This window comes from Sorex araneus, chromosome 2 (assembly GCF_027595985.1).
Source record: "Sorex araneus isolate mSorAra2 chromosome 2, mSorAra2.pri, whole genome shotgun sequence".
Classification (NCBI taxonomy): domain Eukaryota; kingdom Metazoa; phylum Chordata; class Mammalia; order Eulipotyphla; family Soricidae; genus Sorex; species Sorex araneus.
The window spans coordinates 293,880,990-293,905,039 of record NC_073303.1 but is presented as its reverse complement, the minus strand read 5'-3'; the positions used below and the strand labels follow the sequence as shown (position 1 = coordinate 293,905,039).

The 24,050-nt window shown below is 51.0% G+C and overlaps 1 protein-coding gene across 4 annotated transcripts in view; it reads left to right on the top strand.

The window, feature by feature from the left end:
* Positions 1-24,050, top strand: part of ECE2 (endothelin converting enzyme 2) — a 50,565-nt gene that overhangs the window by 11,556 nt on the left and 14,959 nt on the right. The window contains exons 1-7 of one of the 4 annotated variants that reach the window (XM_055125614.1): positions 18,037-18,158; positions 18,770-18,856; positions 19,493-19,628; positions 20,200-20,415; positions 21,023-21,147; positions 21,445-21,591; positions 21,921-21,986. In XM_055125614.1, the coding sequence (XP_054981589.1) occupies positions 18,770-18,856; positions 19,493-19,628; positions 20,200-20,415; positions 21,023-21,147; positions 21,445-21,591; positions 21,921-21,986 (777 nt within the window). In that variant the 5' untranslated portion in view covers positions 18,037-18,158. Of the gene's footprint in view, positions 1-18,036; positions 18,159-18,198; positions 18,399-18,506; positions 18,651-18,769; positions 18,857-19,492; positions 19,629-20,199; positions 20,416-21,022; positions 21,148-21,444; positions 21,592-21,920; positions 21,987-24,050 lie in introns of those variants that run through there. The other 3 variants (XM_055125613.1, XM_055125612.1, XM_055125615.1) reach the window with 3 other exon arrangements.

Below are 24,050 nucleotides of genomic sequence, written 5' to 3'. Positions count from 1 at the left end.
GTGTCTGGCGGGAGCGCGAGACGGCGCGAAGCCTCAGGACGCGGGAACGGCTCGGGCAGGAGGCGGTGTCCCGGCCTTTGGCGCGCTCCTCGCCTCGATGATCGGGCTGCGCTTCTGATCTGAAACTGCCCCTCCGGAGTCCGCGTCTGTCCCTGCCCGTCTCAGTGTCGGTCCATCTTTTGGGCTGCCCTCCTGTGCCCCGGTCTCCGTGTCTCTTTGCGGCACGGCCCCTGTCTGCGTTTAAGTGCTTTTACCCCCTGCGTCTCCGTCTCCCTGCCTGACTCTGGGGCCAAGTGCCACCGTGTCTCCATCTCTTGAGTCTTTGTGTACCTCCGTGTCTCCCGGAGGGTGAAAATCTCAGTAACTGGGTCGTTCCGCGCGTGCTCCAGGGCAGACCCCCACCTACCCCCACCTCAACACACACACACACCCTAGTCGGCTGCTGTCACCGAAACTCGGGGCTCGTGGTTCCCCCGCCCCCCCCCCCGCACCCTGCGGTCCTCCGGAAGCCCGCGCTGCGCAAGCAGAGCAGGAGGGATGAATGAATGGCGGCGGCGCGGGGGGCGCTCCGGCTGCCGGTGACGCGGGGAAGCCCGGAGCGCCTGAGGACGCCGAGTGTCTGATGGGAAGTGGGGTGTGGGGTGTGGACGAGGGGCGCCCCTCTGCCCTGGTTTCGGGAGTCACGTGCCTCCTCTCGCCCACCCCGACGGGAACACGCCCTCCTCTCGGCGCGCGGCTCCCGCGGGCCGCCGGTGGCCAGCGGCCGCGTCACAGCTCGCTGGCGCAATCGCTGGCCCGGGGGTGTGCGTCTCACTCTGGGCGGCGTGACGGCAGCACCGGCAACAGTACCGGTCCGGTCTGTTCCGTCCCTGCCGCAGACGGAGGTGTCTCCGCGGGCGCTCTGACACTGACTTCCCCGCCTCGACACATCGCCGCGAGGGAGGCGGCCTTGGTGCGGGCCCTCCCTCCCACCCCTCCCCACGAGCGCGCGTTGAGGGCAATGGTGGCTGGCTCCCAGGGCCCAAGGAGCGGGCGTGTGCTCCGGTACATGCCGCCCTCGAGGGCCTCCCCGCCCGGGAGCGAGCCTACCCAGACTGCCTGAGGTCTGTCCCGGTCGCTGGGGAGAAGGCAGTGCTGGCCCAGCTGGAGTGCCAGAAGCTCCAAGACCTGCATAGACATGACAAGCTGAAGCTCGCGGGCACCAGGAGAGAGTCCAGGAAATCCCACCCACCCACCCACAATGGTCTGTCAAGTGGGTTCCAATTCTGGCTCTGCCACTTTCTGGGTCACCTTCTACAGAAGTCCCTAGCGTTATAGTTTGTTTGCTTTGGGGCCACACCCGGCTGTGCGCAGGATCGTGCCTGGCTCTGAGCTCAGGATCACACCTGGCGGGGCTCTGGAGACCATATGGGAGGTCAGGACCTACTGTATGTATTACTCTAGTCACCAGTTATAGGTAATTTTTAAAAATTTGTGCTTGTAACTTTTGAGGAGGGCTAGAGTGCTTGTAACTTTTGAGTAGGCACAGTGGGTAGGGCGTTTGCCTTGCATGCAGCCAAACCAGGTTCGATTCCTCTGTCCCTCTCAGAGAGCCCGACAAGCTACCAAGAGTATCTGGCCCAAACGGCAGAGCCTGGCAAGGTACCTGTGGTGTATTCAATATGCCAAAAACAGTAACAAGTCTCACAATAGAGACATTATTGGTGCCCACTCGAGCAAATCAATGAGCAACGGGATGACAATGACAGTGACAAGTGAACTTTTGAGGAAATATGGAAAGCCACACAATATATTTTTCAAGTCCTTTTCTGTGTATATTTACATAATATGCATACTTCTCAGAACAGAGCCCTGGCAGAACCTACAGTGAAGACAGTTTCACCCATGAATCCTTGTCCTGAGCTGAAGGGGTGATGTCAGGAAATGATGACGTGCCTCCCCCCAGAAAGTGCAAGGGGGGCCCAGAGAGTTCTTACTGAGGGCATTGTGGGAGCAAGTGAAATAATTCTTTCTTCTTCCCAGAATTAGGAAGATTAGAGGTATAACACTTTAGGGTTCATTGGGGTTAGCTCCTTTTTTTATGTGGTCCTTAGCCCACCAGCCTGTGACTCAGGGCTAGGGCCCGAGGAGGAAGTACCAGTCCAGTGCTAGGTGCTGGGGATCACCTAGCTGGGTGCTGGGTCTCTCTGATGGTGAAGGGGGGTGGGGGGAACCAGGCCATTCCCAGTCATGCTCAGAGGTCACAGGGTGTCAGGGATCAAGCACAGGTCAGCTACTCCTGCTGTTTCCTCAGTCTTTCTTCCTCACTTCCTTTTTCTCCCTCCCTTTCTTCCTTTTCTTTCTTTCTACACTGTTTTATTAAGTTTCTAAAGCAAAGCAATCCCCCAGAAGAACAAAATGATGATGATTATCTAAGTTCTTTACTCAGCTACCATTTAAACAGGAAGGACTTTTTTTTTTCTTTCTGAATTTTTCTTTTTGTTTTGCCACACGTGGGCTTACTCCTGACTCTGCCTTCAGAGATCAATCCTGGTGGGCTCATGGGACCAAACAGGGTACCAGAGATTGAAGCCAGGTCAGTCACATGCAAGGCAAGCACCTTACCTGCAGTACTCTCTTCCCAGCCCCTAAGAAAGATATTTTCTATATCATCCTGTTTATTTTACAGGCACTCTAAAGTCAGAAGAGTCAAGAACAATTCTTTTTCCAATGGGAATGAAACTGCTGGGTCTGTAAATTATATGTTTATTGTTTTTGTTTGGGGGGCGTGCCTGGCTTACTCCTAGCTCTGTGCTCAGGGACTATTCCCTGTAGGTTTCAGGGACCATATGTGGTGCCAACGATCAAACTGGGGTTAGCCAGTTCAAAGCAAGCGCCTTACCCATTGTAGGGTCTCTCTGCCCCGAATGCATTGAATTTCCTGATTAAATGTTCCCCAAACTGGAGCTGAAGAGATAGCACAGTGGGTAAAGTGCTTGTTTTGCATGGATCTGTCGGGTTTGATCCTCGACATTCCATATTGTCCTCCAAGCACTACCAGGAATAATTCCTGAGTACAGAGCCAGGATAATCCCTGCTGTGTGTGGCCAACAACAACAAAGTTTCCCAAACTATTCTATGCTTAATAGAATAATATGCCTCTTGACAATTGACTATTAAAGGCACTTTTAGGACCAGGGGGATAGGCATTGTATGAGAGAGACCTGGGTTTTCTGCCAGTTCACCTGAGCTGATCCCTGGAGTACCTCTGGGAATAACAACTATGCACCAACAGGGAGTAACTACAGAGCACCACAGGGTGTAGCCGGAAAATTAAATTAAATTAAGGCACTTGAATTTCAAATGGAAACAGGCGAATTATGTTAAACCATTTTCTGGCTGTCCAGAGAAGTAGCATAGGGCTTAAGTTACTTCACTTAGGGGCTGACCCCAGTTCAATCCCTGATACCATATGTTTCCCCTAAATTCTTTCTGGAACAAGCCCTGAGCACAAAGCCAGGAGTAGCCCCTGAGCACTTCTAGGTGTGGTTCAAGTATCTCCTTTCCTCCAAAAGAAGAAAACAATTGCAACATTCGTATCTACCTGTGACCCCAGAATGTGACCTTATTTGGGGAGGCCAGAGAGATTGTACAGAGAGTAGGACACTTGCCTTGCACAGAGCTGACCTGGGTTCAATCCCTGGTACCACATATGGTTACCTGAGCCCCATCAGGCATGATCTCTGAGCACAGTGCTGGGATTAAGTCCTGAGAACAACTGAGTATGCTCCCCAAAAACCAAAATGTAAGTAATGTGACTTTATTTGGGGGGAGGGAGGAAGTAAAATTAAGATGGATTCAGGCCAATCTCTGATGTCCTTACAGGAATAGGACAGACACAAAGACAGTGACATGGAAAAGTCAAGGACTCCCAGGGGTTGTTCTTGCTGAGCCACAAGAACTAGAAGAAACAAACATTCTTCCCTACTGCACTCGCAGGGAGAATGGTCCAGTCCTTACTGTGCTTTTGGATGTCTAACCCTTTAATGTGAGACAATGAATTTACTATCTCATCTATTTTGCGGCCCTTTTTTATTGCAACCCTAGGAAAAAGACAGAACCTGCCATAGATACTTCTCTTCCTTCCTTCCTTCCTTCCTTCCTTCCTTCCTTCCTTCCTTCCTTCCTTCCTTCCTTCCTTCCTTCCTTCCTTCCTTTCTCTTTCTTTCTTTCTTTCTTTCTTTCTTTCTTTCTTTCTTTCTTTCTTTCTTTCTTTCTTTATTTCTTTATTTCTCTCTCCCTCTCTTTCTCTTTCTTTCTCTCTTTCTCTCTTTCTTTCTTTCTCTCTCTCCCTCTCTTTCTCTTTCTTTCTCTCTTTCTCTCTTTCTTTCTTTCTCTTTCTTTCTTTCTTTCTTTCTTTCTCTCTCTCTCTCTTTCTTTCTTTCTTTCTTTCTTTCTTTCTTTCTTTCTTTCTTTCTCTCTCTCCCTCTCTTTCTTTCTTTCTCTCTTTCTCTCTCTCTTTCTTTCTTTCTTTCTCTCTCCCTCTCTTTCTCTTTCTTTCTCTTTCTCTCTCTCTTTCTTTCTCTCTTTCTTTCTTTCTTTCTTTCTCTCTCTCTTTCTTTCTTTCTTTCTTTCTTTCTTTCTTTCTTTCTTTCTTTCTTTCTTTCTTTCTTTCTTTCTTTCTTTCTTTCTTTCTTTCTTTCTTTCTTTCTTTCTTTCTTTCTTTCTCTTTTGTCATACCCAACTGTGCTTAGGGCTTTCTCCTGGCTCTGCACTCAGGGATCCCTCCTGGCAGACTTGGGGGAATATATGGGGTCCTGAGTTTGGGATTCAGGTTGGTAGCATGCCAGACAAACACCCTTCCCTCTGCACTATCACTCTGGCCCAAATAAACATTTCTATATTGTCTTTTTATTTCTCTCTTGAATATGTTATTCCTTCCTTAAACTCTGTTGGGGGACTTTTATTGTTTGTTTTGGGGCCACATTGGCAGTACTCAGGGCTAACTCCTGGCTCTGTGTTCAGGGTTCATTCCTATAAAGGCTTGGAGACCATATGTGGTATTGGGGATCAATCCTGGATTGTCAGGGAGAGGGCAGTGGGAGGGAAACTGGACATTAGTGGTCAAGGGATGAGTGTTGGAACATTATGACTGAAACCCAATCATCAACAACTTTATAACTGTATCTCATGGTAATTCAATAAAAATAAATAATTTTTAAAAGGGCTGGAGAGATAGCACAATGGATAGGGCATTTTCCTTGCACGCAGCCGACCCAGGTTTGATTCCTCCTTCTTTCACCAAGTGCCCAGTGACCTACCGAGAGTATCCCACCCACACGGCAGAGCCTGGCAAGCTATCCATGGTGTATTTGATATGCCAAAAACAGTAGCAACATGTCTCACAGTGGAGATGTTACTGGTGCCCGCTCGAGCAAATCGATGATACAATTTTTAAAAAAAGACCTGGGTTGGCCACATTTAAGACAAGTGCCCTTACCTTCTGTATTAGCTCTCTAGCCCCTGTTGGGGAACCCTTTTACTTCCACTCAGTCCACTTGCAAGAAGGATATTACATTCTGATTGACACGTCCTTAAAGCTTTCCTGTGTTTTAGCTTTCTCATTGATAAAATACGCACAATCAAGAGAGCTCAATCATTGGAGTACATGGCTTTGCATGCAAGACACAGGTTTGATTCCCAACACCATATGGTTTTTCATGAACTACCAGAAGAGACCCCTGAGTACAGAACCTGAAGTAGCCCTTAAGTACCTCTAGGTATGACCCTAAGTGCCTCTAGACCCTAAAATCCCAAAATTTTGTTGCTTTGCGTTCAAGGGATCACTCCTAGAAGTGCTTGGGGGCCATATGTGTTGCCAGGAATTGGACCCAGATCGACTGCATGCAAGGCAAGTGCCCTACCCGCCGTGCTTTCACTTCAACTCTCCCCCAACCAAAATTATTAAACATATAAAACCAGGACAATGATATTGGTAGATTTTTGTCTTATTTAGTCACTATGACAAATAAGTTAACAAATATAAAGTGCTGGACAATAAAATTGTTAGTTCCTACACAGGAAAACATAAAGAAGTTCAAAGGCATTGCACCATGAGCTGGGGAGATGATGGCTCCGAGGCTGGGGCATGGAGTTGCATCCTGAAGCCCCGGCTTCAACCCCCCACACCCCATGGTTTCTCGAGCATCCCTCAGAGCAGCCTCAAGCTCAGGGCTCAGGACCAGCTCGGCAGAACTGCTGGATGTGACCCAAACTTAACCCACGTCCCTTCCAATAAAAGGCAATCTTGTCTTTAGATATATTCATATTTGTTTTCATATTTTTCCAGCCGCCTTTGAAAACCTGTTTTTATTTAATCAATTAATTTATCTATTTCTACCAAAAATGATATTTCACAACTTTTTTTTTTTTAGTGTGTGTGTCATACCTGGTGATGCTCAGGATTTACTCCTTGCTCTATGCTAAGTAATCACTCCTGGCTGGGCTTGGGGGTCTATATGGCATGCCAGGGATCAAATCCAGGTTGGCCACACACAAGACAAACACATGGCTATACTATCTCTCTAGCCCTAGACCCAAGATTTTGTAACTCTTTTACTCCCCCATTTTACTGTATATGAAAATTATTTCTGTGCAAGGTCAATTCTTTGGAGGAGAGGGGGCACACACAGCAGTGCTCAGGGGTCGCTCCCAACAGTGTTAGCCGATCATGCAGTACTGTGGGTTAAGGAATCCAACCTGCGCCTGCAACATGGGAAGCATCTGACACTAGTCCTTATTTTTCATGGCTTGTAAATGTTGCATTGTCTCCCATCAGACACATATTTGATTTACTCAACAAATCCTCCTTCGCTCCTAGACATTGAAGCCCTTCTTCCATTTTTTCCTTGTTATAGTCAGTGCAATAATAAGCAAATGTTGCAAGGGGAAAATTGCTTTGATGGTTTATTTTGTTTTGTTTTGGGCCCACACTGAACCGTGCTCAGAGCTTTATCCTGGCTCTGCACTCAGGGATCACTCCTGGTGGGGCTTGGGGAACTATATGAGGTGCCAGGGATCCAACAAGGCTTGGCAGTGTGCAAGGCAAGTGCCCTACCTGCTGTACTATTTTTCCAGCCTCTAACCTTAATGTTTTGGTCTCCTCCAAATTAAGGAGAGTCTGTTTCTCTACCCCTGAGTCTGAACTTAATCTCTTGCTTAGCCCAATAGAAACATGAGTAAATGTGATGCAAACAGAGGTTTGAAAAGTATTTATGTAAATGTTAACACTATTGGAGTCATATTACCTAAACTACAATTTTAAAAGCTGGGAAGGGGGCTGGAGTGATAGTACAGCGGGTAGGGCATTTACCTTGCATGCGACCAACCTGGGTTCAATCCCCGGCAACCCATTGGTCCCCCAGCACTGCCAGGAGTGATTCCTGAATTCAGGGCCAGGACTATCCCCTGAGCGTTGCCAGGTGTGACCCAAAAAGCCAGAAACAACAACAACAACAAAAAAAAAAAAAAACTTGGAAAGCTGGAGTGATAATAAAGCAGCTAGGGTGCTTGCCTTGTATGTGGCTGATCCAAGTTTGATCCTCAGTATCTATATGGTCCTTCAAGTCCCTCCAAGAGTGATCTCTGAGCACACAGCCAGAAGTAAGCCCTGAGCACTGCTAAGTATGGCCCCAAACAAACAAAAATAAAATTGAGGGGTCTGTGGACCACACCTGGCGGTGTTCAGGGTTTATTCTTCACTCTGTACTCAGGATCACTCCTAGCCATGCTGGGGGTTATATATGGTTCTGGGAATCGAACCTCAGTTGACTATGCATCAACTAAGCGCTTTAACTCCTGTCCAGGTCAATTCTATTCTTTCCTTCTTTTTTTGTCTCTAGAGCCACACCCATTGGTGCTTAGGGCTTACTCCTGTCTCTGTGCTCAGGGATCACTTCTGGCAGGCTCAGGGGGCCCAATGAGGTGCCACGGATCAAACCCAGGTCGGCTGCATACAAGCCAAGTGCCCTGCCCACTCTACTATTAATTTTTCAGCCCAGGTAAATTATTTCCTTTAAAAAATATATATATGTTGGAACTAGAGCAATAGTACAATGGGCAGGGCACTCGCCTGGCATGCACCCAACGCAGCCAACCCAGGTTTGATCCCTGGCACCCCTGTCATCCCTTGAGCCCTGCATGGAGTGATCCATGAATGCAGAGCCAGGAGTTAGCTCTGAGCACCACCTGATAAATAAATAAAAATGTATTTATTTCTGGGGCTTGCCCTGTTTTTTTTTTAATTTTTATTATATCACCATGTGGAAAGTTACAAAGTTTTCAGGTTTATGTCTCAGTTATACAATATTCAAACACCATCCCTTCACCAGTGCCCATATTCCACCACCAAAATTCTCAGTATACCCCCCGCCCCCGCCCCCCACCCCCAACTGTATAACTGATGAATTTCACTTCATTTTCTCTCTACCTTGATTACATTCCATATTGCAAAACAAAACTCACTATTGTTGTTGGAGTTTCCCCCCAAGGAAGACAGCCCTACTAAGGAAGCATTTGATAATTGGTTTGTCATTAAAAGATTGTATGTTTTCAGTTTTTAGAAAGGGTCACGCGGCCGCATTAGCGGCTGCGCAGTTCGGATGTGTTCCAGTCCCACAACCCGGAGCCATGTTAGTTGCTGCTCAGTGTCGCCAGGGCTCCATCTGGAGAAGGTGTACCAGCTGTACCTCCTCCGTCTGGATCCCTGGTGTTGTTGGCCCAGATTCGGGTCTGGAGCATTTCTCCGGCCGCGTTGCTCACCAGACTGCCTGCCTCTTCTCTGTTGAAGGTTTGCCCTGTTTTTTATTGTGGGGAATCCTGAGGCCTCCGTAAACAGAAGGCTGGGCTGGCTTACTGAGCAGCGCTGCCATCTCAGCTTGGAAACAAATCCATTGACTGTAGGATATCATTGGTTTGTCCCTTCTCCCTTGCCACGGAGTTTGGGCTTATCTGGTAATAATCTCTAAACAGTTCTAGACTACATTGGTATGTCCTGCTCTCCTTGCCACTAGGAGCTTAGGTATATCAGTCACACCCATTAAAGTGCTCCCGAGTCACTTCCATTCCTTTGTTTATCTGTAACCACTTCTACCAGTTTATCAGCTCTTCCCCTAATCAGACTCCGTTAATTTGTAAGGTCAGACCTTGCTAGGACAGTGAACTTGTATTGTAAGTTAATATTGCCTTTTCTCCTCTCCTCATGTCTTTTGAATAGTTTACTTTTTTTTGGTTTTTTTGTTTGTTTGTTTGTTTGTTCTTTTGCTTTTGAGGTCACACCCGGCAATGCACAGGGGTCACTCCTGGCTCTGCACTCAGGAACTACCCCTGGCGGTGCTCAGGGGACCATATGGGATGCTGGGAATCGAACCCAGGTCGGCCGCGTGCAAGGCAAATGCCCTACCCACTGTGCTATCACTCTAGCCCCTTGAATAGTTTACTTTAAAGCAATATCCTTTTTGTATGGACAAAGAAAGACAGTTGTTAATATGATTTGGTAACATGGGATTCAATTGGCTTCAAATATTATTCACTCCTGGGCATCTGCTTTCTAGACTTAAGCCTCAGCTGCCCTTACTTCCTAGCACCCCCAAAGCAGGATCCCGATGAGGGACGGGACGGACCCAGGGCAAGCGGTGAGTTATGTGCTACCCTGGCATCGAGATGGGCCTGGCCAAAGTGCCTAATGCTTAATGTTAAGAGCTTGGTCATGGACATGTCATGTCATGATCCAAAAGCAATGAAGAGACTAAGACCCTGCTAGGGATAGAAAAGACTAATCTTGGGGTCGGAGCAATAGCACAGCGGGTAGGGCGTTTGCCTTGCACGCGGCCGACCCGGGTTCGATCCCCGGCATCCCATATGGTCCCCCAAGCACTGCCAGGAGTAATTCTTGAGTGCAAAGCCAGGAGTAACCCCTGAGCATCGCTGAGTGTGACCCAAAAAGCAAAAAAAAAAAAGACTAATCTGGCCTAAGCACTGTAGTCTGAGATCGAGGTGACCCCAGGAGAGCAATTCTATAAGCTTAATGCATCTCTTGCTATGTCCATACAAAATGATTAATATTATGAATGCTTTTATGTTAGTTGGACAAGGAGAGGAGAAACACACCCATGGGATTCTGCTCTTGGGTGGGTCATCCTGCTGAAAGACAATCTATCCTAGAAGAAGCATCCCCTGAGGGAAAGAACTTTACCCCTATTGATTGTGACCACACCTATGTGTAAGCCCCAACCCCTCATGCTTTGGGATTTAACTAGGCTGAAAGAAGGGACTGGGGTCGGGTCCCAGGGCCAGTCCTGGCCAGTCCTGGCCAGTCCCAGGGCCAGTCCCAGGGCCAGTCTCAGTGCCATATCTGGAGAAGCTAGTGGAGATCCAGATCCAGAGGAGAAGGAGAATGAAGTAGGATGGGGGAGGAAGAAGCAGGAGGAGAATCAAAGGAAAATGGAGATGGGATTGGAGTAAACTGCAACTGAGATGAACCAGCCTGGCTCCGTTCCTTCCTTCGCCTGCCTCGTCATCGCCATCAACCTCCCCTGGGTGGGGGATGCAGCTGGAGACTACTGAACTTGGGCAGCGGGAGAGACAGAGCACCGCTGCCCTGTGCCCTGTGCCTGGTGTGGTGCAGTGCTCCCCTCCTCTTCCTCTTTTCTTTTTTGTGTTTTTACACAATTGACTACAACCTTGCTTCTACTGAGCTCACCCACCTGAGAATGACCCAATCAGAACAGGGGGCTGCTGGTAAGTTCTGGGAATTCAGAACTGACATACAAAATTCCTGTGTATCTGTAAAACAAATGACTAAAACATATTAAATGATACCCAGAGGTGAAAAGCTTGGACAAAGATGATGCAGAAAGACAAGTGAGCCTTGCCTGTTTCCAATAATCCCAATCTGTCTCCTCCTCTACAGTACGGAAAGTCACTTGCCCCCAATTCTAACCAAGGACAGTCTTATTTATTTATTTATTTATTTATTTATTTATTTATTTATTTATTTATTTGTTGGTTTGCATCACACCCAGCGATGCTCAGGGGTTACTCCTGGCTGTGCACTCAGGAATCACTCCTGGCGGTGCTCGGGGGACCATATGGGATGCTGGGGATCGAAGCCGGGTTGGCCACGTGCAAGGCAAACACCCTACCCGCTGTGCTATCGCTCCAGCCCCAAGAACAGTATTTTTCAGAAGTTAGTTTTGATGTCAGATGGTTTAGTGTTTCCCCAAACTGCCCGGAGGCTGAATTACCAATCCAATTCTTTTCACCGTAAGTAAAAAAGATCCCATTCTTCTCTGACTTAAAGGAAGTTCCACTGTGAGAGAAGGGACAATGGGACAGGGTGGAGGGTGAGTAACTCTCTGGTGGTGGGGTGGTGAAATCGCATTACAAGAATAAAGCGACAATTTGGAGATCCGAGATACTACAGCCAGTAAGGTGTTTCCTTTGCTGGCAGCCAATTTCAGATCAATCTGTGGCATTACATGGGACCCCCAGGAGAGATTCCTGAGTGCAGAGCCAGGTTTAGCTCCAAGCATAGCCAGGTTTAGCCCCAGACCCAGAAATAAATAAACAAGGGGAAAGAAAAAACAAAAATATGGGGACTCTTGTAAACCATGCTATCTCAATATGAACAGAGGGAAAGGGATTTCTACTGCTAGAATGCATATTAGAGACTGAACAAATGTACTCGTTATTTTTGTTAAGTATAAACATGTTGACTTATTATCATGCATGCATGAAACATAAAGTTGTAATGCAATATTATTTCAATAAAAGTTTTTAATTGAGATTCTGTGGTTTACAATATTACTATACCAGTGTAGCCTCTCCCTCTCCCAAGGCTCCCAAATCCTGCAATAAAAATATTTTTATTTTATTTTTTATTTTATTTTATTTTTTTTGCTTTTTGGGTCACACCCGGCGATGCACAGGGGTCACTCCTGGCTCATGCACTCAGGAATCACCCCTGGCGGTGCTCAGGGGACCATATGGGATGCTGGGATTCAAACCCGGGTCGGCCGCGTGCAAGGCAAACGCCCTACCCGCTGTGCTATCACTCCAGCCCCAATAAAAATATTTTTAAAAAAGAGCTCCCCAGGGAATGATCATACTGAACAAGAACTGAGTGTTAAAAGTCGTTAAGGGGCCTACATCTAAAAAAACAAAAGCAACCGGTATTGGTGCGGATGTGGAGAGAAAGGGATTCTCCTTTACTGCTGGTGGAAATGCCAACTGGTTCAGCCCTTTTGGAAAACAATATGGACGATTCTCAAAAAATTAAAAATTGAGCTCCCATTTGACCCAGCAAACCACTCCTGGGAATATATCCCGGAGAGGCAAAAAAATATAGTAGAAATGCCATCTGCATTTGTATATTCATTGCAGCACTGTTTACAATAGGCAAAATCTGGAAAAAAACAGAGTGCCCCAAAACAGATGACTGGTTAAAGAAACTTTGGTATACTACACAATGGAATACTATGCAGCTGTTAGAAAAGAAAAGATGAAGTTATGACATTTGCATATAAATGAATCAACATGGAAAGTATCATGTTGAGTGAAATGAGTCAGAAAGAGAGACAGACATAGAAAGATCGCACTCATCTGTGGAATATAAAGTTGCAGAATGGGAGACCAAAACCCAAGAGTAGTAGAGATAAGAACCAGGAGGTCTGCCCCACAGCTTGGAAACTGGCCTCACATGCTGGGGAAATGGTAGCTGAGATAGAGAAGGGAACACCTAGTAGAGAATGTTGGGAGGACCCACTCGGGTTGAAAGATACGTGCCGAAGGTAGACTATAGACCGAACATGATGGTCACTCAATACCTCTATTGCAAACTACAACATCCAACAGAAAAGAGAACAAAAGGGAATACCCTGCCACAGAGGCAGGGTGGGGTGGGGGTGGTGGGGGTGGGGGTGGTGGGATACTGGGAACATTGGTGGAGGAGAATGGGCACTGGTGGAGGGATGTAAATGATCACTGTATGACTAAAATGCAAAAATGAAAGTTCATAAATTTGTAACTATACCTCACAGTGATTCACTAATACAAATTTTTTTTAAAAGTCGGTAAGGAATATTCTTGATAACCTTTCAGTATCAATATTTTAAAACACAATGCCCCAAAGGAGACAGAGAAACAGAGAGACAGAGAGGGAGGGAGGAAGAGATAGAGAGCAGAGAGGGAGAGACAGAGACAGAGACACAGAGAGAAGGAAAGTGCCTGCCATAGGGGCTGGAGCGATAGCACAGCAGGTAGGGCGTGCATCACCGGTGTGACCCAAAAACAAAAGAAAGAGAAAGTGCCTGCCATAGAGGCAGTTTTGGGGGTGGGGGGTGGGGAGTGATGGGAGGGAACCTGGAGACATTGGTGGTGGGAAATATACACTGTTGGAAGGATGGGTGTTGGAACACTGTACAACTGAAACCTAATTTTTTTTTTCTTTTTGGGTCACACCTCGTGATGCACAGGGGTTACTCCTGGCTCTTCACTCAGGAATTACTACTGGCGGTGCTCAGGGGACCATATGGGATGATGGATTCGAACCCAGGTTGGCTGCGTGCAAGGCAAACGCCCTACCCGCTGTGCTATCGCTCCAGCCCCCTGAAACCTAATCTTGAACAGCTTTGTAAAGGTCTATCTTAGAGTGGTTCCATTTTTTTAAAAAAAAAGAGCTTCCCAACCAGGATCAGGGTGGATAGCTCAAAGGGCAGGAAAGAATGCATGAGCTCCAAATGAGCCTCACCCATGATTGAAACTGCAGAAAACCCCACGTATGGGGGACTTGTGACTGAAAACTCCAGGCTCAATGGAGTGGAGAATGGATGATCTCCCCCAAGCCCTTCTGTTTCCGGTAGGTTGGCAGTCACGCCCATAAACTGCCTTTGGCTCTGTATAATCTCATGAGTGGCCATGATCCAGAGCCTCAATAATAAACCTCGAAGAAAAGAGCACCATAGAGATGCCTCCAAACCCTGTGCCAGGCTGTTTCATTCAGGGCAACCTGGAGGGTGGTGGGTGAGGCCCCTCCCTGCCCCAACGGACCCAGCCCCGGCAACCCAAAACCCCCAGAACCCAACCGCTGCCATGCTCACTGATGCTTTCCACACACTCAGATGAGCCTCACCCATGACTGAATCTATTCCTGAACATCTTATACTTTACACCACCAACATACCAAGAGTAGCACACCACATTTGATGGGGTTTAAAGCAGAAGGCAACCAATCTTAGGGGAAAATATATTTATACAGATGTAGATATAAGCACACAGGGCTCAACCTTCAACATGTTACTAATCTCTTATCACTTGTATCACTTGTCATCCCATTGATCTTCAATTTGCTCGAGCGGGAGCCAGTAAGGTCTCCATTTTTTCCTGTTGCATGCTAGGGTAGACTAATGGCATCTGCTTGCTCCAGGAACAGGAAGAGCCTCAAATCGTTCATTCAGGGTTTTGACAAAGAAATCTGACCATCTCGTTGGTGGGCTGCCATGTGGTCTTTTGACATCCCGTGGAATCCAGTTGGTAACAGCTCTAGTCCAGTGGTCATCTCTGAATCGCATTATGTGTCCAGCCCATCTGATTATTGACGCCTTGGCAAATGAGACAGCATCCCTGATTCTTGACCATCGACGGAGGTCGGAACTCCGGATTCCTTCTCTCACTTGAGTGAATCTCTTATAGAAGGATCTCTTATAGAAGGGCTTAATGGCTCTGTGTAAAATACAACAATATTCACATACATTCCTCTAAGAGAACTTTTTGGGATCATTTTAAGTGAATTATTCAGAACAAGTAAAACAAAATAAATTACTTCAGTTCTGTTTTAGGGGCAGGGCTTGGGGTTCGGGATGGAAACATTCAAAATGTGGTGGGAAGGTGTAATGGTGATGGGATTGGTGTTCTAATACTAAATGTAATCAGTTATTGTGAACAACTTTATAAAAATAAAGTTAAATTTAAAAAAAGAATGCATGAGCTCTAGGCTTGATCCCCAGTGCTATATGAGAAATAAATGTTTACCCTTTTGATGAAGTTTGGGACTTTTTAAAATTTTATATATTTATTTAGTTTGGTTTTTTGAGTCATACCTAGCAATGTTCAGGGATTACTATTGACTCTGCACTCTGGAATTACTCCTGATGGCGATTGGGCGACCATACGGGATGCCGGGGACTGAACCCAGGCCCACAACTTACAAGGCAAATGCCCTGCCCGCTGTACTATCTCCCAGGCCCAGAGTTATCTGGTCTTAAAACTGGTATTTCCCCAGGGCAGGAGAGATAACAGCCAGTAAAGCGCTTGACTTGCATACGGCTGGCCCAACTTAGACCCCTGGCAACCCATAAGGTCCCCTGAGTACCTCCAGGAATGATTGCTGAGGACAGAGGCAAGAGTGAGCCCTGACCATGTCTGGGTGTGGCCCAAATAGCAAACAAAAAAACTGACGTTTCCCCTTGTTTGTTGTTAGGGCACACCTCCCAAGCAATGCTCAGGGGACAACAGTGTCATTCCCAGTGAGACTTGGCTAGCAGCAGTGGGAAAGACACCTGTGGGGCTGGGAACCAAAGCTGGGACCTTGTGTGCCTCAGAGCATGTGCTCCAGCCCTTTGCACTCTCTCCCCAGGTCCCCCTTATTCTTCTGGAGATGCTTGGTAGAGCACTGGTCACTGACCTTCGGAACACCAACCACCTTCTCATCCCTGTTGCCAGACCGCTCTCCAGCAGACATAGCTGGCCCGAGTCTAAATCCCAGCTCTGCCATGAACTGGCTGTGTAGCTCTCTGCCCCCTCTCCGCCTCAGTTTTCTCATTTGTGAAGTGGCTTCCTCAATGCCAGGAGTGGAGTCAGAAAGGCAGTACAGCGGGTCAGGTGCTTGCTTTGCACGAGTCCAACCTGGTTTTGATCCTCAGCACCCCAGATGGTCTCCCAAGCCTGCTAGGAGTGATCTCAGAGCACAGATCCAAGGGTGAGCTCTGAGCACCACCCCCCTAGGAGCGCCAGGAGTGCCCATGAGTATGTCCACGTAAAGGTCTCAGAAGAGTGAGTGGCAGGAAAGGGCTGACTAAGCTAGCTCTTCCCTGATGGCATTTCAGCAGCCCTGGGACTTTTGCAAATAAAACTGCTGCCAGATGCTTCATAAGCGGAATTTGGTGGGGGGGGGGGGGTTGGGGGAAGGAGGGAGGCCAGGTGGTTTTAGTACCTGGCAATGCTCAGGGGTCACTTCCTACAGTGCTCTGGGGACCATGCAGTGCAGGGGGGTCATCAAATCCAGGTCTCCTGTATGCCATGAATGCACCTCCCACCTCTCTCTTCCCTCCCCCTGCCTCTCTCTCTCTCTCTTTCTCTGTCTCTCGTGCATGCAACCCCTATGCATGTTGTTGGGTTTTGTTGTTTTTGTTGTTGATTTGTCTCTGGGACCACATCCAGTGGTGCTCGGGGCTTACTCCAGGCTCTGTGCTCAGGTGTCTCTCCTGGTGGACTTCAGGGACCATATAGGATATGGGGGATGGCCATGTACAAGACCAATGCCCTACCTGCTGTACTATCTCTCCAAGCCCCCACCCCCAGCAGTACTTTGGGTTCTATTTACATGGCTCCATTGGGTGAAACTCACCCCAGGACAGGAGTCACCCTGCCATGTGCTTCCCTTCATCCGTGACTGGAGGCAGGGGGGCAGAGGCGCATGCTATGGTGCTGCATGGTCATCAGCCTGACCATGAGCAGCCTCAGAGTCACGTTTTAAATGGATGCCCTGAGGCTCTTGGCTGTAGACCATGGTATGGCTGAATAGGAAGCACTTAAGGGAACCTCGATGGAACTTAGAAGTCTTCTACCCACCCTACCATTGGACACTTTTTTTTTTTTTTGCTTTTTTTGACCACACCCAGCAATTCTCAGGGGTTACTCCTGACTCTGAACTCAGGAACTGCTCCTGACAGTGCTTGGGGGACCATATGGGATGCTAGGGATTGAACCCAGGTCAACCATGTGCAAGGCAAACGCCCTACCTGCTGTGCTATCTATCGCTCCAGCCCTGGACGGAGTCACTTTTCACAGCTCTCAACTCTGCCTAGAGAATTTGAACCAATTCCTTATGTAGCCATAACATGCCCTGCACTGTCTCAAGCACTTTGCATATATTATCCATGTATTGCTTCTGAAAGAGGCACTCTAGGGGCTTGAAGAGATAGTACAAGGTTGAAGACACTTGCCTTGCAGGTGGCTGACCCTGGCACTCCATATGGTCCCCCAAGCCCTGCCAAGAGTGATCCAAGGAGTAAGTCCTAAGCACTGCTGGGTGTGGCACCCAAATGAGAGAGAGAGAGAGAGAGAGAGAGAGAGAGAGAGAGAGAGAGAAAGAGAGAGAGAAAGGGGGAGTTCTGATTTCCATTTTCCCAGGGAAGAAAATATGATTCAGAATCTGGAATCTCCTATGTGAGAACAGGCAGCTTTGGGGTGAGAATTGCCATCCAACAGTCTCACCCTGCTCCCCCTTTCCCAGAGGGAGAGCAAGCAGAACCCCTGCAGCCGGTGTCTGAGAGCTGAGGTGGGAACCAAGAGAGGGATCATGGATTCGCCCCCAAACCTTAGCCTTCCTTGGGTCAAAATCCTGTGCTCTGTCAAGTGGGGAAGGGGAAGACACGGCAGCAAGCCAAAACCAGGAGGCAGTTCACAAGACAGGCGACTGGAACCCCAGGAGGCCTGAGTGAGGAATGACGGGGACGGGAGGCAGATGGCAGCTGCCTGCATCCACGCTGTCGCCTTTCGGTTAATTCTGCTTGGGTGTGTGAGTGTGTGTTTCTGGTAAACCTCCCAAATAAAATGGTTTGCTTTCCTCAAGTTAGAAGTGTTAGCACATCTTTTCTTTAAATATCTGTGCATGGCTGTTTTTTTCCCTGCCAATTTGTCACCATCTGTAACCCTCCCTTTATGAGATGCTCTGATGACAACAATTATCTCGAGAGTAAAAGTGCAATCTGGAAGCAGTGCGAGCCGAGTTCAGAAGGTGCGGGGCCGTCTGGGGGTTTCTGGGGCGCGGCCTGAAGGTGTGGGGTCTGTGGGGATCCCTGCGCTGTCCTTCGTGCGTGGGCTCAGGAGCGCGCCTTGCCCGTGTGAGTCTGCAGTCTGGCCCCTGGGCCGGGCGCCCGCCGCGTCCTTTGGGTTCTCTGCTCTCTGGCGCTGTGCGTGGACCGTGGGCCCCCACCTGGTGCCCCGCTGCGGGCACCTCCTCCTCCTCCTCCTTCACCTCTGGGCCGGGTGCAGGGAGTGATTTTCCCAGAGGGTCTGGGGAAGGCCGGCGATTTGGGGTCCAGGGCCAAGAAATTGCGAGGTCTGAGCCTAGGCACAGGGAGGTAAATGAGGGGGTGTCTGCGGCTGGGGGTGGGGGTGGCTGAGGGCGAAGAGGAAGATGCGCCGGCCCGCGGAGCTGGTGGGGTGCAGGGCTGCGGCGCGCTCCTCCCCTCCCCCACCCCACCCCGGGGCGCGGCGCCGCGGCGGCGGCGGCGGGGCCGGGCCGGGGGCCGAGGCCGAGGCGGCCGGGGACGGGGCCGGCGGCCCGCGCGACCACCATGAACGTGGCCCTGCAGGAGCTGGGCGGCGGCGGCGTGAGTGCGGCGGGGACGGGCGCGGGGCGCGGGGCGGGGGAGCCGGCACCCCCGCGGGGCTGGGCGCGGGAGCGGCGGGGCCCCCCGCGGCCTGAACCCCCGCTCCGCCTGTGCGGCAGATGGTGGAGTACAAACGCGCCACGCTGCGGGACGAAGACGCGCCCGAGACCCCCGTGGAGGGCGGGGCCTCCCCGGACGCCGTGGAGGTGGGCAGAGGGCTCCCCCTTTCCCACCAGCCCCCCCCCGCCCCCACCCAGGCCTGGCATGACGCGCCCGGCCTCCCCCAGAACGCTGCCCTGCCCTGGAGGTACCTGCTCCCCCATCTCCGGCCTCTGCGCTGGGACTCACTGGGGAGCCAAATCCAAGCCATGACGTTGCACAAAACCTGCGAGGGCGCCCTCGTCCCTGCTCGCGTGTCCGGGAGGGCCCCCACTCCCAGGGCCCATCCCTGCCCCCATACTCTCGGGACCCCATCCCTGATCCCATACCCTGGGAACCCCATCCCTGCCCCATCCCTGCTCCCACTCTCTGTGGACCCCATCCCGGCTCTCCAGCCCCAGGGCCTCCATCTCTTCCCCCCTGCCCTGGGGTCTCCATCCCTGCTTCTGTGCCACAGGGGGTCCCAGCCCTGCTCCCATGCCCTAGGACTCCAATCCCTGCTCCCGTACTATGGGGTCCCCATCCATGCCTCCTTGCCCTTGGGGTCCCCATCCCTGCTTCCCATCCTCTGGGGTTCCCCCATCCCTGCTCCCATCCTCTGGGGCCCCCATCCCTGCTCCCCGGTGCTCCTGGGCCCGCACCTGCCCCTTGCCAGCTCTGACACCCCCACCCATGCCCCACAGGTGGGGTTCCGCGAGAGGACCCGTGGGCGCTGCGGCCTGCACACGGCCCTGGAGCGCAGCCTGGCGGCGCTCTCTCTCCTGCTGGCTGCACTGCTGCTTGGCTGCTTCCTGGGGCTGGGCCTCCAGTACCACAGGGGTAGGTGGGCCGCCGGGCACCAGCCCTCCCTCGGAGGGCCGGGGGGCTCGAAGATCCTTCCTGCTTACCACCAGCCTCCCGGGGCCCAGACAGGACCGCGGGGAGGGCGCTTGCCTTGCATGAGGCAGACCCGGTTTGATCCCCGGCACCACAGTGCCCCAAGCCCCACCAGGAGTGATCTCTGAGTGCAGAGACCGGAAGAGACCCTGAGCACAGCCTGGGGTGGCCAACACCACTCCCCCGATGATAAAGAAACAAACCATTAAATACCAACATCCAGCCTGCCCCCCCGGTGGAGACGGTACAAGAGTCAAGGCACGTGCCCTGCACATGTCCGACCCCGGTTTCACCCGCAGCATTGCATAGGGTCCCCCAAGCACCGCCAGGAGTGACCCTGCACACAGACAGGGCCAGGGTGTGGCCCCAAGTCCAACTCCCCCTAAAAGACCAGCCTTCCCCCAGCTTTCCTCTCTCCTCCGGCTTTTCTGCTGTCGTGACCCCTCCCAAGGTATTTGCGGCTCCCGGAGTAATGGAGTTCTCCCATGCTCCCCCCCGCCCCACCCCTCCACAGACCCTGCCCACAGCACTTGCCTCACAGAAGCCTGCATCCGAGTGGCGGGGAAGATTCTGGAGTCCCTGGACCGTGGTGTGAGCCCCTGTGAGGACTTTTACCAGTTCTCCTGTGGGGGCTGGATCCGGAGGAACCCCTTGCCTGACGGGCGTTCTCGATGGAACACCTTCAACAGCCTGTGGGAGCAGAACCAGGCCATCCTCAAGCACGTCCTGGGTGAGCGCACGAGGGGCGTGCAGCGTTGCGTCTCTGGAGAAGCGGGGGCCGGGATGACTTTAAGGGGCTCCTGCCAGCACTGGGGAGAAGCCCCACTTTGTTACTTACTTCCCGGGTCTCTGTGGGGAGCACTGTTGCTTGAGAAGCGGTACAGCGGGGAGGGTGCTTGCCTTGTTCATGACCCACTGGGGTCAAGCCCTGTCGCCCCCGATGTTCCCCCTAAACACTGAACACTGCCAGGAGTAAGCCCTGAGAGGGTGAGGAGAGAGGGGAAGAGGGGAGAGGAAAGAAGGGAGAGAGAGGGGAGGAGAGAGGGAGAGGGAAAGGGAGAAGGAGTGGAGGAGGAGAAGGGAGGGAGGCGGGAGGAAAGATGCCAGCAAGGGCCTGACCCTTCCCCGGAAGTCAACAAATCGGCCCCTGGACCTTACTGTCTGGATCTGGGGGCTCATTTGCTTGTTGCCCCAGCCCCAGGGGTGCTGAGAGCTACCCAGGCTCTCCCCAGTGGTGCTCAGGAGGTGCTGGGGACTCGAGCCTGGCACCCAGTGTGTGCTGGCTTTGCGCTCCCTTTGAGCTCGCTTCCGGCCCCTGACTTCTTTCTACCCCACAGAAAACACCACCTTCAACTCCAGCAGCGACGCTGAGCGCAAGACCCAGCGCTTCTACCTCTCCTGCCTGCAAGTGGAGCGCATCGAGGAGCTGGGGGCGCAGCCGCTGCGGGAGCTCATCGATAAGGCAGGGAGCGTCCCCGGTGGGCTGCGGGCAGGGCAGGCCTTGGAGAGGTGGTGACCTGAGAAAATGCTGGGGCAGTGCCAGAGCAATAGCACAATGGCTAGGGCGTTCGCCTTGCACCCAGCCGACCTGGGATCAATCCCCGACATCCCATATAGTGTGCCCTGAACACTGCCGGGAGTAATTCCTGAGTGCAGAGCCAGGAGTAGCTTCTGAGGATTGCTGGGTATTCCCTGCCCCCCTCCAAAAAAACATTCTGGGGGTGCCTAGAGTGAACTTCTTTCTCTGGTCTGGACTCAGATTGGTGGCTGGAACATCACGGGGCCCTGGGACCAGAACAACTTCATGGAGGTGCTGAAGGCGGTGGCCGGGACCTACCGAGCCTCTCCGTTCTTCACGGTCTACGTCAGTGCCGACTTGAAGAGTTCCAACAACAACGTTATCCAGGTAGAGCGGGAGGCACGGAGGGAAAGATCACCCGTGACTAAGCCCATACTAGCTCCCCGTGCGTCAGGGTCAGGCAGGCTGGGATCTCCCCCTCCCCATTCAACCCAGACCGTAAGGGAGGTCCGGAGTGAGGGAACAGTGGGTAAGGCATTCACCTGGCACAAAGCTGACCTGGGTTCTGTAGCTGGCACCCCTGAGTCCACTAGGATTGATTCCTGAGTTCAGAGCCAGGAGTAAACCCTGAGCACACAGGTGGTGGCCTGGAAACCAAAACACACAGGTGAGGGTCTTGGGTGGGGAAGGCTCATGCTCTTTCCTTCCTGTTGCAGGTGGACCAGTCTGGGCTCTTCTTGCCATCTCGGGATTACTACCTGAATCGAACTGCCAATGAGAAAGTAAGGAGCATGCTCAGAACACGCCCCCGCCAGGCTGGGCTGGTCCTCGGTTACTCTCCCCTTTTACCTCTTTCCCTCCCTCTGCCTTCCCTCTCCACCTTCCCTTCCTTCTTTTCCCTTATTCCCCTGGGGAAACATTTTATAGGCTCCTTCTGCGTGCCAGGCATAGGGGATCATTCTGAGAACATAGTTTCTGAACTACGGTCATAGGAAGCTCTCAGGGTACCTGGAACCAGGTTCGAAAGAGGGTCTTTGGGACTCAGGAGACACTTTGGTCGCTGAAGATTTCCTAAGGAGATTGCATTGAAGCTGGACTCTGAAAATGTCTAGGCTTTGGGGACTGGAGCAATCGTACAGTGGGTAGGGCAGTTGTCTTGCATGCAGCTGACTTGAGTTCTATCCCTAGCATCCCACATGGTCCCTTGAGCACCACCAGGAGTAATTCTTTAGTGCAGAGCCAGGAGTAGTCCCTGAGCATCTCTGGGTGTGGCCCCCAAACAAACAACAGCAACAAAAGAATTTCTAGGTTTAAAGAGACAGCACAGGGGCTGGAGCGATAGCACAGCGGGTAGGGCGTTTGCCTTGCACGTGACCGACCTGGGTTCGATTCCCAGCATCCCATATGGTCCCCTGAGCACCGCCAGGGGTGATTCCTGAGTGCAGAGCCAGGAGTAACCCCTGTGCATTGCCAGGTATGACCCAAAAAGCATAAAGAAAGAAAGAAAGAAAGAAAGAAAGAAAGAAAGAAAGAAAGAAAGAAAGAAAGAAAGAAAGAAAGAAAGAAAGAAAGAAAGAAAGAAAGAAAGAAAGAAAGAAACAGCACAGTGGGTAAGGTGTTTGCCTTGTACATGCCAGGTTTGATCCCTGGCACCACCTATTGTTCTCTGAGTGCAGAACCAGTAGTGATCCCTGAGTGCAGATCCAGGATAAAGCCCTGACTCTCAAAAAAAAAAAAAAAAGCACGGAGGGCTGGAGTGATAGTACAGCAGGTCAAGCGCTCAAATTGCATGTATGACATTTTAGTACCATCCCCAGCACAGCAAAAAAAAAAAATTTTTTTTTCAGATTAAACAGAAGTCTAACCTGAGTAGCATTGTAACACTGTAGCACTGTCGTCCCTGTTGTTCATCGATTTGCTCAAGCGGGCACCAGTAACGTCTCCATTGTGAGACGTGTTACTGTTTTTGGCATATCGAATACGCCACGGGTAGCTTGCCAGGCTCTCCAAGAGGGACGGAGAAATCAAACCCGGGTCGCCCTACCCTCTGTGTATCACTACAGTCCCTAACCTGAGTGAAAAATTAAAATCTTCACAAATGTGTGGAAGGAGGAGAAGCTAAGAGTGTTTGAACCAGGGGAAGGAGTCCAGGTTAGCAAAATGGAGAATGCAAAGCAGACAGGCCAGAAAGGTAGGTAGGGGCTCATTCTGGGGGCGAGCGTGAATGTTCCCAGTGGAGCAGAAAGCTGGGGCCAGGGAGCCCTTGGCTGCAGTGCTCTGGCCTCTTGAGTCTGCAGGACTGAGTGCAAGTGGCAGTGAGGGAATGTCTGGAAGAGGACAGACATGATCGGCCAGGCCCACCCTGATTGGAGGCTGAGGGGCTTAGGAGAGACTGGAGAGGAGCTAAGGAGAGCAGAGGATGTCCGCCTGAGAGACGCTGGAACGGGAGGGAGGGGTCCTTGGGAAGCAGCTGTGTCTAAGCAAGGACAGATTTCAGTCACCGCCCGGCTGCCTGGGACTCTCTCCCACAGGGCTCAGAGCGGCTACCCGCTGTGGGGCTGCTGAGCCTGCTGGGGGCAGACACACAGGGTGACCTGCTGGTTTCAGACATGAGGGTGAGGGGCCGTAGGGCCGCTGAGGAAGCAAGAATGGGGAGAGTTCTGCAGAGACAGGGGTGTCGCCTTAGAGACCATGAAGGCTTAGCAGAGGTGAGAAAGGGGGAGAAGAGAGAAAGGAGGCAAGGCAGCCTGATGTGGGTTGATTATGTTTGTTGGTTTGGGAGCCCCACAGGTGGTACTCAGGCCTTCCACTGGGCTCTGTGCTCAGAAGTGACCCCTAGGTTCTCT